This window comes from Neopelma chrysocephalum, unplaced genomic scaffold, assembly GCF_003984885.1.
Source record: "Neopelma chrysocephalum unplaced genomic scaffold, ASM398488v2 Primary Assembly neopelma1_185600, whole genome shotgun sequence".
Lineage (NCBI taxonomy): Eukaryota > Metazoa > Chordata > Aves > Passeriformes > Pipridae > Neopelma > Neopelma chrysocephalum.
In genome coordinates, this window is record NW_020938740.1 from 8,971 (window position 1) to 26,555 (window position 17,585).

The window sequence follows — 17,585 nt, forward strand, 5'->3', positions numbered from 1 at the left end:
AGCCATTCCCTAGGACAGGTGTCCCCACACCTGGTGTCCCCACGGCCGGTGTCCCCCTCATGCCGTGTGCCGGCCCTGGCGCCGCTTGATCTTCCTCTTGAGGAGCAGGAGGTCCAGGTAGAGCAGGCGGCCCAGGACAGCCGAGGCGCAGAGCAGCCCCCCATGCACAGCCCCTGCCAGCCCGCAGGAGAACACGTCCTGCCCTGGGGACAGGCCACCGTGGGACACGGCCACCCCTGGGGGGGACATGGCCACCACCAGGGAGGACATGGCCACCCCCAAGGAGAACACGGCCACCACTTGGGGACAGGGTCACCACCATGGGGGACATGGACACCCCCAGGGGAACACAGCCACCTCCATGGGTGGCACAGCCACCCTTGGGGACCCAGTCACCACCCTGGGGGACATGGACACCCCCAGGGAGGACCTGGCCACCATCATGGGGGGGGGGCCCATCTGGTCATCCTTATGGAGGACACAGCCACACCCAGGGGGCACATGGTCACCCCCGCGGGGGACCCAGCTACCACTCTTGGGGATGTGGCCACCACAATGCAGACCCAGCCACTCCTGCGGGGAACCCAGCCACCATCATGGGGGGCGTAGCCAACTCTGGGGGGGACATCGAAGCCCTCATGGGTGACCAAGTCACCACCGTGGGTGACACAGCCACCCCTGGACAAAACAGCTACCCCTTGGGGACCTGGCCACCATCGTGGGGGACTTGGCCACCACCACAGGGGACATGGACACTCACAGGGAGGACCTGGCCACCACCACGGAGGACATGGACACTCTCAGGGGGAACAGAGCCATGCCTTGGGGACTTGGCCACCACCATGGTGCATCCAGACACCCCTCATGGCAGGGAGCCCCTGGGGACACATCCACAGCCTGGAGCTGGTCATGGGGACAGCAAGACAGGGGGACATGGCAACACTCCTCCCTCACCTGTCAGGTAGAGGTTCCTCACGGGGGTGTCGGCTCTCAGGGTGGCCATCACAGCGGGGCAGAAGCGGCCCAGGTCGTGCTCGGCGCCATACATCGCCCCGTGCGGGGCCGCCAGGTAGTGCTGGTTGGTAAGCGGTGATGCTGCCTCCATGAACTCCACCTGCCCAGGCACAGGGTGCTCGGGATGTGCCAGGGGACACCAGGCATGGGGGGCATGGATAGGCCCATCCCACCCCACAGCAGGTCCCACCACAACAGGTCCCGTGGGGAGGTGCTGGGGCTGTGGAGCCGCATCACAGGGCACCCCGTCCTCGCTGGGCACCCCAAACCCACAGGCACTCTGTCCTGTTGGGCACATTCCCTTCAGGTATCCCAGCTCCAAAGGGTACCCTGTCATCACCAAGCACATCTCTGCAGGGCGTGCTGCTCCCACAGGGCACTCCATCCTGCCTGGGCACCCATCCCATAGGGCACTCATCACACAGGTCATCTTATCCTACCCGAGCACCCAATCTCCACTCTGCACCCATACCCATGGGGTACCCCACCCCTGTGGGACACCTCAACCCGCCTCACAGACCACCCCATTCCCGTGGGGTGTCCCACCCACACAGGACACCCTATTCCCCACTGAACATGCCATTTCCACTGTGCATCTATCCCTGCAAGGTACCCAAACCCCATGGGGTGTCCCACCCACACACGGCATCTTATTCCCCACTGGGCACCCCAAACATGCAGGACACCCAGTCCCCACTGTGCACCCCATTTCCACTGTGTTTGCCCATCCCTGTGGGACACCCCAAATCTCAAGGGACACCCCAAATCTCAAGGGGCACCCCAACCTCATGGGGCACCCCAACTCCACAGCACATCAGGATGCTGCATCCCTACACTCCCTCCCCTCTCTGGAAATCACTCTGTGCCCATCGTGCCTCCTCCCCTCTGGGCACCCCCAGGCGTGGCAGGGCTCCCCGTGGGGTCACCTTGTCCCTCAGGTGTGGAAAGCGGAGCAGGGCCCTCTCCAGCAGCCGCTGGGCAATGGACATCTTGTACTGCTGGTAGTCGGAGCTGCGGTGCCTGGGGAGGCTCCCGGCCCACTCCTCGAACCACTCGTACCGTGCCATGGTCAGGATGGTCATGCACGACTGGCCTGGGAGGGGGACACAGCTGGTGACACCCCCTGTGCCACCACAGGACCACAGTGGGGGTGCCAGCCAGAGACATGGCGACAGTGGTGGTGCCCACCTCGTGCTGGTGGCACTGAGGAGCCTCTGACCCCTCGAAGCTGAGCGGATCAGGGGTGCAGAGCTGGGGGGGCCTTAGGGGTCCCCAGTGCTGTACCTGGGTGCCGCTGCTCGTAGGTGGGGTCCTTGGCAGCGGGGAAGGTGATGAACATCATGGCCAGGTTTTCGGGGACATCGTCACGGCTCAGGGCAGCGTATTGGGTCATCCTGCGGGCAGAGAGGGTTGTGATGTACCCACCGTGCACCCCCTGTGCACCCACCCACCCACCCACCCTGTGCCCACCATGCACCCCCCGTGTGCCCACCCACTCATCATATATCTACCCACCCACCATGCACTCCCTGGGCACCCACTCACAGTGCAGGCTCCACACATCCCCCATGCACCCACCCCACTCACCACGCACAACCCTGTACCCACCCCATCCACTGTGCTCCCCCAGGCACCCCTCATGCACCCACCCTGCGTGTGCCCACCCACCCGCCGTGCCCCCCCCCCGCCCCCTGTGCCCACACCAGGGTGCCAGGACCCCTCACATGGTGTCCAGGTCGTTGTGGGGGTAGATCCAGAAGTTGGTGGGGGGCAGGCCCAGTTCGGCTGCGCTGCCCCGCAGCCCCACGAACACCAGGAAGGAGCCCATGCTCGGCCGCACCATGGCCAGGCGGGATTGGACACCTGCGGGGACACGGGGGTGAGACCCCGACCCTGCCTGTACAGGGGATATGGGGGTGACACCCCGACCCTGCCTGTACAGGGGATATGGGGGTGATACCCCAGCCCTGCCTGCACGAAGGACATGAGACTGCTGGGAACATGAAGGTTCTGGGGATGCCAGGGACACTCGGGACATACAGACACAGGGATGCTGAGGACAACAGGGGTGCTGGGTTCTCTGAGGACACTAGGGGCATGGAGATGCTGGGAATGTGGGCATGCTGGGAACACTAGGGATACTGGGAACACTAGGGATGCTGGGGACACTGAGGACACTAGGGACATGGGGATGCAAGTATGCTGAGGACATCAGGTGTGCTAAGGATGCTGGAGATGCTGAGGACAGTGGTGATGCCAGCGACACCAAGGACACCAGGGATGTTGAGCAACCCTGGTGATACCGGTAATGCTGGGGACACTGGTGATTCTGGGGACACTGGGGACACCAGGGACATGGAGATGCTGGGGACATGGGAACACAGGGATGCTGGGGACACTGGTGGTGCTGGGGACACAGGGATGCTGCAGACACAGGGATCCTGGGAACACTGAGGACATCAGGGACATGGGGACACAGGGTCACGTTACCGGGGTGGCTGCGGATCTGGGGGGGCAGCAGTTTGCCGAAGGTGTTGAAGATTCCAGCATCGGAGATGACAAGGGGCACACGGATCTCCAGCTCCTCCTTATTGGACCCCACCTGCACCGCCACCCCTGGGGGCCAGGATGGGGGGTCAGGGGACACGGGGCACTGCCACCCCGTCCCCATCACACACATGTGACCCCCCCCCCGGGGCGGGACTGGGGGTCGGGCGCTCACCCAGGGCGGTGCCGGCGGAGCTGACGAGGATGCGCGTGACGGGGGCACGCACCAGCACGGCCCCCCCCGCGCGCTCGATGACGGGCACGGCGTGGAAGGCGATCTCGCTGGCCCCCCCCCGCGGGTACCAGGCCCCCCGCTGGTAGTGGTGAACCATCAGCACGTTGGCCAGGAAGCTGGAGTCCCGCGGGGCCGTTCCTGTGGAGGGGGCAAGGGGGAGGTGGGCACGGCTGGACCCTGCCCCAGTGCAGGGCAGCCCTCCCGTATCGTGACATGCTCTCCCCTGTCGTGACGCGACCCTCCTCACCACTATGTAGCCCTCCCCTCTCATGATACAACCCTCCACTATTGCAACATAGCCTCCTCTGTTGTGATATGCCCTTCCCTATCATGACAAAGTTCTTCTCATCACAATACAGCCCTCTTCTATCATGATACAGCCCTCCCCTATCAAGACACTGCCTCCCCTATCGTGACACAGCCCTTCCCATCATGATACAGCCCTTCCCTATCATGACAAGGCCCTCCTCACCACAATATATCCCTCCCCTATCACAACACAGCCCTCTCCTAGCAAAAAGTGGCCCTCCCGTATCACGACAGAGCATGCCCCTATCACGATGCTGCCCTCCCCTATCATGACACAGCCCTCCCCTATATGACACTACTGTCTTTCTCCACGACGGTGCTCTCCCTATCGCGACAGACCCCTCTCTATCGCAACAGCTCCTGACCGTAGAAGAGGTAGCCGAGCAGGGCGCGCAGGTCGGGGTCAGAGGTGAGCTGGGCCACAGCCTGGCTGTGGCTGGTGGTGGCCAGGCGGAACACGGGGGACAGGAGGGACAGGAGGCTGGAGCGGAGTAGGAGGGTGGCCACCCAGTGCGGGACCAGCTTCAGCACGGCCAGCAGTGCCACGTGCCGCGAGGCCACCTGGGGGACATCATGCCATGTCACTGTCACCACTGACACCATCCCACCCTGCCACCACCACCAGCGTGGGGCCAGCTTCAGCACAGCCAGCAGTGCCTCATGCCCGTGTGGGGTCAGCTTCGGGATGGCCAGCAGTGCCACATGCCACCTGGGGGACGTTCTGCCACTTCACTGGCGCCACTGACACCACACCACCCTGCCACCACCACCAGCATGGGATCAGCTTCAGCACGGCCAGCAGTACCATATGCTGCCAGACCACCTGTGTGACACTGACCTTGTCACCACTGACATCATCCCAAACCACCACTGCCACTGCCACCGCCACCACCCATGTCACCACTGCCTCCGCAAGACCGGATTCGGCACCGCCAGCAGTGCCACATGCCCAAGGCCATGCGCGGGACACCAAGCTAGGCCACTGTCACCACCAACATCTCCTTGCCTGGCCACCACTGTGTCATCAGGACTGTCACTGCCATGACCCCATGAGCACCACCTGTGGCTCAACACCCATACCCACCATGCCTAATGCCCGTGTCCTCACTATGCCCAGGCCTTCCCCCCACCATGCCCAGCACCCGTGTCCCCAGCATGCCCACTACTTGTGTCCCCTCCACACCCATCACTTGTGTCCCCTCTGCACCCACCATCCATGTCCCCACCATGCCCATCACCTGTGTCTCCTCCATGCCCACCACTCTTGTACCCATCATTCCCATCACTTCTGTCCCCTCCACACCCATTACCAGTGTCCCCACCATTCCCATTGCCCCTTCCCCACCATCACCCATGTCCCCACAGAACCCACCAGTCCCACCACCACACCCACGCCCATATTCCAGGCTGATCATTCCCAGCTAGAGTGACCCCATCATCCCTCCCTGACCCTGTGGTCACCTCCCCATGGGGGTGGTGTGTCCCCACCTTGGAGATCTTCATGAACTCCCTGATGGCCGCCTTCTCCGTGGGGAACTGCTCCTCCAGTGCGGTGACAAAGGCCACCTTGCCGGCGTGCAGCTGGTAGCGCCGGGGTCCCAGGGTCACCTCGTCGTAGGGGTCGGGCAGGCGCTGCCAGCAGAGCTGCCCGTCCGTCATCTGGTCCAGTGCCACACGCAGGAGGCTGCCCTCGTGCAGCTGCCCCACGTAGTGGATGCCTGTGGGACAGGGACAGGGCACATGGCAGGGGGAAACCAGGGGGGGTCACATGGACGTGTGGTGGGAGCACCCAGGGGGCAATGGGGGAGAGAAGGGCTTGGCTTTCGCCTGTTGTGGGTCACACTGAGGGTGGGGGGTGGGATGGGCTGCTGGCATGGCATGGATATGGCATGGATATGGCATGGATGTGGCACAGACATGGCATGGACACAGTATGGTTATGGAACACACATGGCACAGATATGACAAGCTCATGACATGGACATGGCATGGGCACACCATGGACATGGCACAAACACAGCATGGTTATGGAACACACATGGCACGGACATGACAAGCACATGGCATGGATACAGCACAGACACAGCGTGGACATGGCATGGACATGGCATGAACACAGCATGGTTATGGAACACATATGGCACAGACATAGCAAGCACATGGCACGGACATGGCTCAGACACAGCATTGACATGGCATGTGCATGGCACAGGCACAGAAAGCACATGGCACGTACACAGAGCACACATGACATGCACATGGCATGGGCACGGCACGGGCACGGCATGGACATGGCACACAGATGCCATCGACACAGCACACATGCAGAGCACACACACTACGTGCCAACAGCACGTGTGTTGTATGCAGACAGTGCACACACACACTGCACACACACCCGCACACACCCCTGCACACTCAAGCACACACACAGGCACTGTGGGGGCAGCAGCGGTGCCAGGGGATGCTGGGGGCTTGGGGAGTGTCAGGGGGTTTTGGAGGTCCTTACCAACGTCAAACTCGATGCCATGCTGCTGGAAGGTGTGGCAGCACCCGCCGGCCTTGTCGTGTTGCTCCAGCACCAGCACCCGCCGGCCTGTCTTGGCCAGGGTGGTGGCCACTGCCAGCCCCCCTGCGCCACTGCCGATGACCACGGCGTCCAGCTGCTCCGGCACCCGCTGGGGGCTGAACCCTGGGCACAGGTGGGGGATTAACCACTGCCCATGGCCACCACTGAGCACTGAACCCTGCATACATGTGTGGGATTAACCACTGCCCATGGCCACCACTGGGCACTGAACCTGGGCACACACATGTGGGATTAATGACTACCCATGGCCACTATGTTCAGCCGCTCTGGCACCTGCTGGGTGCTGAACCCTGGGCACACACGTGTGATCAGCCCCTGCCCGTGATCACCACCAGACACCCTGAACCCTGTGCAGGCACAGTGCACCTGACAGTGTGCTCAGATCCCACAGTGACCCTGCAGTGCCCATGTCCAGCCACTCCGGCACCCACAGGACACCGGAGCCCTGCACACATGATCAATCACTGCCCACGGGAACCCCATCCAGCCTCTTTGGCACCTGCCGGGTGCTGAACCCTGGGCACAAGCATATGATCAGCCCCTGCCTGTGGCCACCACTGGGCACTGAACCCTGTGCACACACACCTGCTCAGCCTCTGCCCACGATCCCCACTGGGCACTGAGCCCTGTGCACATGCTCAGCCCCTGCCAGTGGCCATCCCTGGGCACCCTGTGCACACGCGTGTGCTCAGCCACGCTGTCACAAGCAAGAGGCAACATGAGGGCACACAATGGGCAGCACGCCCAGCATTCCACAGGACAGATGGACACACAGACAGACAGATACCCGACGGACACTCAGCACTCACCCCGCTTCAGCACCCTGTCCCGGGCGCGTTGGTCTGTCACCAGTGGCCTGGGGGGCTCCAGGGGTGGCCCGGCAAAGGGGTTGCCGGACGGGGCCAGCAGCTTGTGGGCCACTCGCCCCAGAGCCAGCACACCCAGGGCTACCAGCAGCAGCAGCGTGGGCCACATGGCTGTCACCACAGGTGGGATGGACAGGTACCAACACGGTAAGGACACACTAAAGCCCCGCACGTTTGGCCCCGACACTTATAGACACAGCAGCTTATGGACAAAGGGGATTATGGACAGGCTTACAGACACCCCTGCTTAAAGACACCGGAGCTCATGGACACACCCCCTATGGAAAGGGCATTTTATAGCCACGGCAACCTATGGTAACCTATGGCCACAGCTCCCTGTGGGACCCTATGGCACCCTATGGTCACAGCTCCCTTGGCCATGGCATCCTATGGCTCCCTATGGCTCCCTATGGGACACTATGGCACCCCAGGATGCCCCATGGCACCCTGTGGCACTCTGTGGCACCCCATGACAATGACACCCTATGGCACCCTGTGGCACCCCATGATGCCCTACGGCTCCTTATGTGACCCCGTGGTCATGGCACTCCATGTCAGTCTGTGGCACCCTATGGTTCCTTATGTCACCCCATGGCACGCAGTGGCTCCCCGTGGGAGGTGCACACGCCTGTGCATGGAGCACAGGCGTGTGGGGCACTGGTGTGTTGGGCACTGCACACACACACACGTGTGCACACAGGCAGCTGTGCACACGCGTGAACACCCACACTTGTGCAAGGGAACACACACCCCCTCCACACCTGTGAGAGCAATGGGTACACACACATGGGAGGCACACACACACACGTCTGTGCAAACACACGTGCACACACACACACGCGGGTTGACACACTCAGACACACACACACACATACATCTGTGCAAACACACACATGTGCACCCATGCACACACTGACCCTGTGCAAACACACATGTGCACACACCCCCTGTGAAAACACACACGTTTGTGCACACACAAGTGCACCCATGCACACACTCACTCCTGTACACACACATGCACACACACCCTGTGCAAACACACACGTGCACAGACATGTACGTGCACACACATGTACACCTGTGCACACACTCACTCCTGTGCAAACACACACATGCACACACACATACATCTATGCAAACACACACGCACAGCCACACACAATCCCCCACACTCCCCTTTCCCCTCCCCCTGTGCCTGCAGCTCTGCTGACCTCTCCCGGCAGCACCAAGGAAGGGCCTGTCTGTGCACCGTGACACACGCACACGTGTGCACACCCATGTGCACCCTATGTATACCCCATCCCAATGCCCCCCACATTCACCACGAGGGACAAACCCACCATTTTTCTCTCCTTTAATAAAATCCACAGCAGAGTACCAAAAGGGAGCAAGGGGGGACAGGGAGGGGCCGGGGAGGTGAGGTGGGGGACATGGGGCAGGAGGGACATGGGGGCACACCCTGCACTACTCGTGTTCCTGTCCCTTGGGGTCACCCCATATGTCATCACCCCCAGTCCAGACACCCCCGGCGAGCCCCGAGCCACAGCCCCCCACGGGGTTAATTACAGGGTTAATTAAGAATTATTACAGGGAGGAACCCGAGCGGGGAGGGGGGAAGGAGGGGTTATTGCTACCTGGGGAGCAGGAGGGGGGCCACAAAGGACAGCGAGGGACCCCCCACCCCGGTAAAGGGAAAAGGGGGCCCCGTGGGGGGGTTGTGGCCTGGGGGGGTGGAGGGGTGGGCCAGGACACTTGGGGCCACAGCAGCTTCTAAGGCTCCAGCTGGGTGTAACCCCCCCCCCCAAAACCCCATAGCCCCCCCGACCCCAATCCTGGGGGACAGGGTGGGCTTCCTCATGGGGAAACTGAGGCAGGGGGCTATGAAGAGTGGGGGGGACCCCTGTCCTCCCCATGTCCCCCATCTGAGAAGTGGCACAACCCCCTGGGGTAATTTGGGGAGGGGGTGAGGTTTTGGCAGTGAATTAGCTGTGTGGGTGCTGGGCACAGTGGGGGGGGGGGCTGTGCCCCCCCATGTGGCCCCCAGTGGCTGATTCTGCCTCCCCCCCCCCAAATCTGAGGCTGGGTAGGGGGGAGAGAAGAGTCAGGTTTGGGTTGGGGGGCTCCACAGAGAGCCACACACACACCCCCATGGTGCTGAGCACAAGCTCATCACACCAGTGGGTGAGGTATAACCCCCCTCCACCCCCCACAGCCCTCCTGGGTGGGCTGGGGGGTTGAGGGGAGGGTTTTATGGCCCCCCCTGCAGGGTGGGGTGGTCACTAGTAGACCCAGGTGACAGGCACCCACTGGGGCTGGACACGCAGGTGGTCCATGGCCTCCCGGAGCCTCCCGAAGGTTCGCTCCAGGTCGTCGTTGATGAGGCTCAGGTCAAAGTAGTGCCCGTACCCCCGCTGGATCCGGCTGCTCTCCTCCACCGTCCGCTGGGCATCTGCCTCCTGCACCCCACAACTGCCTCAGGATCCCCACCGCCCCACAGGCATGGCAGAGGAGCACCCTCTGTCCTACTCCTCCCCCAGCAACCCTGCCTCAGTTTCCCCATTGCCCCCCAGTATTGCAGAGGAACACCCACCATCTGCCTTCAGCCCCCCAATCCTGCCTCAGTTTCCCCGTTGCCCTCCAAGGTGGCAGGGGGGACACCCATCGTGAGCTGTATGTTCTTCCTCTGCCCCCACAGCCCTGCCTCAGTTTCCCCATCACCCCCCAGGATGGCAGGGTGACACCCACCATCGACTGCCCACCCACCTCCTGCACCCTAAACCTGCTTCAGTTTCCCCAACAACCCCCAAGGTGGCAGAGGGACACCAACCATGAGCTGTGTGTCCTCCTCCTGCCCCAAAAACCATGCCCTGTTTCCCCATCACCCCTCCATGCCCCCTGGGTAGAGGGAGGACACCCACCATCCACCTCCTGCCCCCCAGACTCTGCCTCAGTTTCCCCATCACCCCTCTGTGACAGATGGGGACACCCACCATGAGCTGTGTCTCCTCTTTGCGCCCCCCAAACCCTGCCTCAGTTTTTCCACTGCCCTCCAGGGTGGCAGAGGGATGCCTGGGCATCTGCCTCCAGCACCCTAAACCTGCCTCAGTTTCCCCATCACCCCCAGGATGGCAGTGGGACACCCACCATCTGCTGCCCACCCACCTCCTGCCCCCACAGACCTGCCTCAGTTTCCCCAAGACCCTGTGTGCCCCCCTGGGGACAGAGAGCGACACCAATCATGAGCTGTGTGTCTTCCTCCTGCCACACAAACCCTGCTTTGGTTTCCCCACTGCCCCCCAGGGATGGCAGAGGAACGCCCACCATCCACCTTCAGCCCCCCAAACTCTACTTCAGTTTCCCCTTTGCCCCCCAGGGTGGCAGGGGGACACTCACCATCTGCCTTCAGCCCCCCACAGCCCTGCCTCAGTTTCACCTTCCCTCAGTTTGCCCCCCAGGCCCCCAGGACACCCACCGTGAGCTGTTTGGTGGCCACACCACTCTCCAGGGCCGCTCGGTTCATGGCCCGCAGGGTCTCGGGGCAGGGGGCTTCGATGAACACCACATATGGCACAAACTCAGCTGTTCTCAGCACCTTCACTGCCTGGGTGGGAGGAGACAGAGTCACCAAAATCCCAGGAAATAAACCCTCTAACCCAGTTTGTCAGGTTAGAGGGTTTATTCAACATTGAGGTACATGGGGATGGCTCCACAAAACCTGTACATCAATATTAAAACTTTTAAGTATTTATACATTTTAGCAAACAAAGGAATTAGTGTTCATTGGCTTATGCAGTTCTCTTCATTAATTATTATTCTATCTTCTATTGGTTATTGATTTCTCATTTCTCACACTAATCAGTCCCCACTTTCAGTATTCTATTACTTTTTCCCAGAGAGGGAGAGTCTCTGGGAAATTATCTGTGTTCGTTTCTTCTTCACCTCTTGTTTCTGTGTCTTTGTGGTTTATACAAATTCTGCATTTGATGTCAACACTAAATTTCTCTCCCAGCTCTAAGAGCACTGAGCCATGTCAGGCCCTAAACTTTCAATTTGTTCTTCAAACACACAGGCATCACCCAGAGCTTGCCCATCATCTGTTATCTATTCCATTAATTAAATCTCCCCTCAACAATTCCCCCCCACGGCTGCACAGGCTGTTCTTTTAAGAAATACAACTTGTTGAGCAACAACAGTCATTATCCCTCTCCCCGTGTCCCCTACCTGGGGGTTGACATCCAGGATGCACATCTTGCCAGCCTCCACCACGGCTCGGATGGAGTCGATCCTGGTTCCGTACAGGTTTCCCTCGTACTCGCCGTGCTCCAGGTACCTCCCAGCCTTGATGTCGGCCTCCATCTCCCCCCGGGACACAAAGCGATAGCCCTGCCCATCCCGCTCGCTCTCCTTCGGCTTCCGAGATGTGTCTGCCGGCAGTGGGGACCCACCTGAGTGACACCCACCCACCCGGGGTCTCATCCCCGGGTGCTCATAGGGTGTGGGAATGATCGCAGGGGACAGGGATGTTCAAAAGGGACAGGGATGCTCACAAGGGACAGGGATGGTTTCAGGAGACAGGGATGCTCACAAGGGACAGGGATGCTCACAAGGGATAGGGATGGTTGCAGGAGACAGGGATGTCCCCAGGAGACAGGGATGCTGGTGGGGTCAGGACAGGGATGCCATCAGGGGACAGGGATGGTCATGGAGGACAGGGATGGTCACAAGAGACAGGGATGCTGGAGTGGGACAGGAATGGTTGCAGGGGACAGGGATGCTAGAGGTGGACAGAGATGATCACAAGGGACAGAGATGCTGGAGGGGGACAGGGATGGTTGCAGGGGAAGGGATGTTCATAAGGATGGTGATGCTCATGGGGACTGTGATGCTCATGGGAATGATGCTGCTGGCAGGGAATAGGAATGCTCACAAGGGACAGGAATGGTCGCAGGGGACAGGGATGCTGGAGTGGACAGGAACGGTCCTGAGGGACAGGGATGCTCACAGGGACAGGGATGCTGGAGTGGGATAGGGATGCTCCCAAGGGACAGGGATGGTTGCAGGTGACATCGATGTTGGCAGGAGACAGGGATGGTCGAAGGGGACAGGGATGCTCACAGATGACAGGGATGCTCACAGATGGCAGGGATGCTCCCAAGGGACAGGGATGATCATGAGGATGGTGCTGCTCACAGGGGACAGTGATCTCGTGGGAGTGATGCATGATGCTGCTGGCAGGGGACAGGGAGGCAGGTGAGGGGCGGTGATGCCGGTGGCTCAGCAATGCTCATGGGGACAGCGCTGCCAGTGGGGACAAGGGCCACTCACAGGGGATGGTGGTGCCGTAACGCGCCTGGTCCGACATGATGAGCTTGTTCTTGAGGCTGCGCCGCCCCACGCCCTGCGCCCCGATCAGCACTAGCGTTTTCCGGCGGAACGGTGGCATCCGCGCCACCTCCTCGTAGATCAGCAGCTCATGCCGGTCGAACTCTGGGTGAGGAGCAGGGTTGGCACCCATCCAGGGAGACACCCTGTCCCCAGGAGGTGCCACCACGAGCACAGCCCCGGGGCTGCTCCCCCCTTCCCTGGGGGAACGCCATCAGACACTCACCGGCGTTCTTCGTCGTCAGGTACATCATCCTCTTCTTCCTCCTCCCGCTGAGACTGCCACACAGGGCCCCTGCGAGGGCAAGGGGCCAGCTGAGCTGGGGACACGGACAGGGACAGTGCCGTGGCACAGGGACAGTGTAAGGGGAGTTGGGACATGCCACAGGGGCAGTGCCATCGGGACATCACCCTAAGAACTGGGGACATCACCCCGGGAATTAGGGACTTCCTGCAGTGACAGTGCCATGGGGGCATCACCCTGGGAACTGGGGACATCACCCCATGAACTGGGGACTTGCCACAGGGACAGTGCCATGTGCCACGGAGACATCACCCTGGGAACTGGGGACCTGTCTGAAGGACAGTGCCACAGGGACTTGACCCTGGGAACTGGGGACATCACCCCGGGAATTGGGGACCTGCTGCAGTGACAGTGCCATTGGGACATCTCCCTGGGAACTGAAGATGTCACCCCAGGAACTGGGAACCTGCTGCAGTGACAGTGCCATTGGGACATCTCCTGGGAACTGAAGACGTCACCCCAGGAACTGGGGACCTGCTGCAGTGACAGTGTATGGGGACATCACCCTGGTGCGATGGGGACATTGCCACAGGGTTCAGGGGACCCACTGTGCTCCCCCCAGGATGTGCCCCCCTGTCTCCGACCCCCAGAGCCGTGTCCCCCCCGCTGAGGCTGGGCTTGGGTCCCCATACCCGACGTGGGGGCCACCTCTCCATCCCGCTTGACGAAGGCCTTGCGCTTCTCCTCCAGCAGCTGGCTGGGCACCAGCCCTGCACTGCCCCCCTCCACATGGCACGCCTGGGGGCACAGAGTCACACTTGGGGACCCCCTCAACCCCACGGGGACTCTCCTGAGCTACAGGGCCCCCCTCAGCCCCACAGGGATTCCCCTCAGCTACAGGGACTCACCATTCCCCAGGAACACTCCCCAGCTCCAGGGACTCCCCCAAGCTGCACAGGGAACCTCCCGAGCTCCAGGGACACCCCCAGGCTCCAGGGACTCCCAGCTCCCAGAGACCTCTCAGTCCCTACAGGGACATACACTCAAATCCAAGGACCTCCCCCATCTCCAGGGACCCCCCAAGACCCCCAGGGAACCCCTCCAGCTCCAGGGTCTCCCCCAGTATCCAGGGACCTCCCCAGCTCCAGGAACCCCCTAAGGCCCACTGTGACTCCCTCCCAGTTCTAGGAATGCCCTATTTCTTGGCACCCTCCCCAAATCCAAGAACACCTCCAAGCTCCCAGGAAACCCCTTTTTTTTCCCCAGGGATGCCTCCCAGTTCCCAGGAACCCTTCCCAGCTCCAGGGACGCTCCCAGCTTCACAAAACCCCCACTTTCAGGGATCCTCCCAGGCACCCCTCAAGCCCACAGGGACCCCTTGATCTCCCATAGAACCCCTGACCCCCAACCCCCCCACACCCTCCACAGACCCCGCTGCCAGGGGGACCCCCAGATGGGGATCAAAGCACCACGACCCTCCCAGACCACCCCCCAGGGGGGCCCCCTGACCTGCCACCAGTTGGGGTCATCCTGGTTGACGATCTGCAGCAGATCCCCGGCCATGAACTTGAGCCCGGCCTCCTTGCAGGGGATGAGGCTGTCGGTGGCCGGGTCGTAGTCAAAGTGGCACTTGACAAACACCTGGGGACCGCGGGGGTCAGCTGGGGGGACCCCCAGGACTCCCACTCTGCTGTCCTGTGCCTCAGTTTCCCCAGCAGGGAGACCCCTCTAGGTGCCCCCTGTGCTGCGGTGCCCCCCCCGTGCCCGGTGCAGCCAGGCCCGTGCGGCCCCTGCACACATGCAGAGGGTCCCGGCCGCTGCTGCCGCACCCCACAGGACCCCCACGGCGACCCCCAGGCACAGCCCCACGGCCACACACAGGCACACGCATGTGCCCAGCGCCGCCAGCGCCGCCCCCGCCAGGACACACATGCGTGTACGGGGATGCGTGTGCACACACACGCGTGTGCTGGCACACGGGATACGGCGCTGGCGGCGGAGGGGTGTCGCAGGGGTGGCCCAGGCTGGGACACGTGGTGCCAGGGGGTGTGGTGTGGTGACAGGGTTGTTTTGTCTCCCCACGGAGACAGGGGGTGGCTGGCACGGGGCGGGGAGGGGGGGCGCACAGGGTGGGCACCCTTTGCCACCCAGCACCCTGGGTGGGTACAGGGATGGGAAGAGGGTAGGGACGGGGCAGGGACGGGACAGGGACGGGGCAAGGGCAGGTATAGGGACAGGGATGGGGACAGGACGGGGATGGGGACAGGACAGGACAGGCACAGGGCAAGGACAGAGACAGGCCAGGAATGGGAACAGGGCAAGGACAGGGACTGGTCAGGGATGGGGACAAGAGGGACAGGGCAAGCACGGGGACAGGGCAAGGACGGGGTAGGGCAAGGACGGGGAGAAGGCAGAGATGGGGACAGGGCAGGGACAACCACGGCCTGGCGCCCACCAGTACCAGGCACACAGGGCACGGTGGGGGACACGGGGGTCCCATCAGCCACGGAGCACGTTGGCACAGGGCATGGACAGGGGGACGGTGGGGGTGGGGCTCAGCGGGCACATGGGGAGATGAGGAACATGGCAAGGAGACAGGGGATGTGGGGCACGTGGGCACTGGGACATTGGCAGGGTGGCACAGGGACAACATGGGGATGGGGCCACAGAGATGGGGGCCACAGGGCAGGGGGAGTTGTGGGCAGGGTGCTGAGTGCGGGATGCAGGGTGGGATACAGGGGTGACACCTGCCAGGGTGGGATGCAGGGAGGGATGTGGGGCAGGATGTGGAGCAGGATGGTGGGGCACTACCTGGCAGGGCTGGATGCAGGGTTGGACGCTGGGCGGGATGCAGGGCGGGATGCAGGGATGGTACCAGACAGGGAAGGATGCGGGGTGCGATGTGGGGTGGGATGCAGTACCTGGTGGGGTAGGATGCAGGGCAGGATGTGGGGTGGGATGAAGGGTTGGATGCAGGGTAGGATGTGGGGTGGGATGGGGGGTGGGATACAGGGTGGGATGCAGGGCAGGATGCGGGGCCAGTACCTGGCGGGGCGGGTGAGGCTCCTGGTAGCTGGGCAGGATCTTGAGGACGACGCTGCCGCTGGCGTGGCGCAGGCTGTCCTGCAGTGCCCGCGGGTCGCTGCCCACCTCGCGCCCGTTCACCTCACGGATCACGTCCCCCACGTGCAGCAGCCCCTGCTGCGCCACCATCCCCCCGTGCAGGATGCGGGCGATCACCAGCTCCCCCCGCTCCACCCGGAATGTCACCCCCTGACGGGCACAGCCCCACTCAGCCCCCAACAGGGACCCACCACAGCACCCTGTGACACCCACCCAGCACCCACCGGTCACCCTGCAAGGCACCCAGCACTCTGAAATACCCCCAGCACCCCATAATGTCCACGGCACCCCATAATATCCCCAGCACTCCAAAATGCTCCCAGTCACCCCAGCAATATCCTCAGCATCCTGAAATGCCCCCAAGAACTCCAAAATGTCCCCAGCACCCCAAAGTGACCCTCAGCACTCTGCAATGCCCCCAGCACTCCAGCAATGTCCCCAGCACCCCACAACACCTCCAAGAACCCCAAAATGTCCCCAAGCACCCCAAAATGACCCTCAGCACTCTGCAATGCCCCCAGCATCCCAGCAACGTCCCCAATACCCCACAATGTCCCCAGCGCCTCAAAATGCCCCCAATATCCCCGCACCCTGCATTGCCCCAACACCCCACAGCACCCCCCAGTACCCCAGCACCCCATAGCACCCTCAGCACGCCAAAATGTCCTAGCACCCCACAATGGCCCCAGGACTCCCCAGGCCCCCCAGCTAGGCTCACCAGGTTCTCCCCGGCTGCCTTGCGGATGCCCACCATGCGCACGGCGTCGGGGGGCACGGGCTGGGATCCCAGGGGGGGCTCTGGGCCAGGGCTGCTTGGGGGGGGGTCATAGCTCTTAGCAGCCACTGAGTCATGGGTCTCCAGCAGCGACTGGGACACACAGGAGAGGCGTCACAGCTGTGTCCCACACATCTGGCACACGTGTGTCACACACCCCAGCACACACGTGTCACACACCCCCGGCACTCAGAGTGTCCCACATCCCTGGCACAGGAGGGGTCCCACGTGTGTCCCACACACCTGACACATGTATGTGTCACACACATGTGTCACACCCCCCTGGCACAGGAGGGGGGTCACACCTGTGCCACACCCCCGGGCACACACGTGTCACACCCCCCAGCATTCAGAGCATTCCACACCTCTGGTACGGGGGGTGGGGGGGTCACACCTGTGTACTACACACCTGGTGCAGGTTGTGTCACACTCCCCCAGCACACACATTTGTCACACGCTCCCCAGCACACACATTTGTCACACGCTCCCCAGCACACACA

General features: G+C 62.2%; 2 protein-coding genes across 3 annotated transcripts; both read right to left on the reverse strand.

Moving 5' to 3' along the window:
- Positions 1–13: 13 nt before the first annotated feature.
- On the reverse strand, positions 14–8,352 carry LOC113962870 (all-trans-retinol 13,14-reductase-like). 2 transcript variants are annotated; one of them, XM_027673654.1, is made up of 11 exons: positions 8,246–8,352; positions 6,615–8,008; positions 5,594–5,823; positions 4,471–4,666; positions 3,737–3,934; positions 3,505–3,630; positions 2,739–2,877; positions 2,299–2,408; positions 1,941–2,107; positions 955–1,114; positions 14–203 (listed from the first exon to the last, which is right to left on the reverse strand). In XM_027673654.1, the coding sequence occupies exons 2-11, from the start codon at positions 6,856–6,858 to the stop codon at positions 58–60; spliced, it is 1,716 nt and encodes a 571-aa protein (XP_027529455.1). In that variant the 5' UTR covers positions 6,859–8,008; positions 8,246–8,352; the 3' UTR covers positions 14–57. The 2 variants fall into 2 exon arrangements, with proteins under 2 accessions (XP_027529455.1, XP_027529454.1); XM_027673653.1 differs by having other exon boundaries at positions 6,615–8,346.
- Positions 8,353–8,906: 554 nt separating this feature from the next.
- LOC113962872 (MAGUK p55 subfamily member 2) lies at positions 8,907–17,064 on the reverse strand. The gene is made up of 9 exons (XM_027673655.1): positions 17,029–17,064; positions 16,233–16,460; positions 14,697–14,828; positions 13,880–13,985; positions 13,170–13,238; positions 12,887–13,048; positions 11,783–11,985; positions 11,034–11,162; positions 8,907–10,017 (listed from the first exon to the last, which is right to left on the reverse strand). The coding sequence occupies exons 1-9, from the start codon at positions 17,062–17,064 to the stop codon at positions 9,841–9,843; spliced, it is 1,242 nt and encodes a 413-aa protein (XP_027529456.1). The 3' UTR covers positions 8,907–9,840.
- Between the last annotated feature and the right edge of the window lie 521 nt (positions 17,065–17,585).

Bases quoted from the DNA above. Each gene is read 5' to 3' on its own strand.
- LOC113962870 (XM_027673654.1), bottom strand. From the start codon at position 6,858: ATGCAGGGTTCAGTGCTCAGTGGTGGCCATGGGCAGTGGTTAATCCCC. The intron at 3,631-3,736 runs GTGAGCGCCCGA...CCTGGCCCCCAG, and splicing joins CTCCGCCGGCACCGCCCTGG to GGGTGGCGGTGCAGGTGGGG. The intron at 204-954 runs GTGAGGGAGGAG...GCCTGTCCCCAG, and splicing joins GAGGAACCTCTACCTGACAG to GGCAGGACGTGTTCTCCTGC.
- LOC113962872 (XM_027673655.1), bottom strand. From the start codon at position 17,064: ATGGTGGGCATCCGCAAGGCAGCCGGGGAGAACCTG. The intron at 16,461-17,028 runs GTGAGCCTAGCT...TGTGCCCGTCAG, and splicing joins AGGCAGCCGGGGAGAACCTG to GGGGTGACATTCCGGGTGGA. The intron at 14,829-16,232 runs GTACTGGCCCCG...CGCGGTCCCCAG, and splicing joins AGCCTCACCCGCCCCGCCAG to GTGTTTGTCAAGTGCCACTT.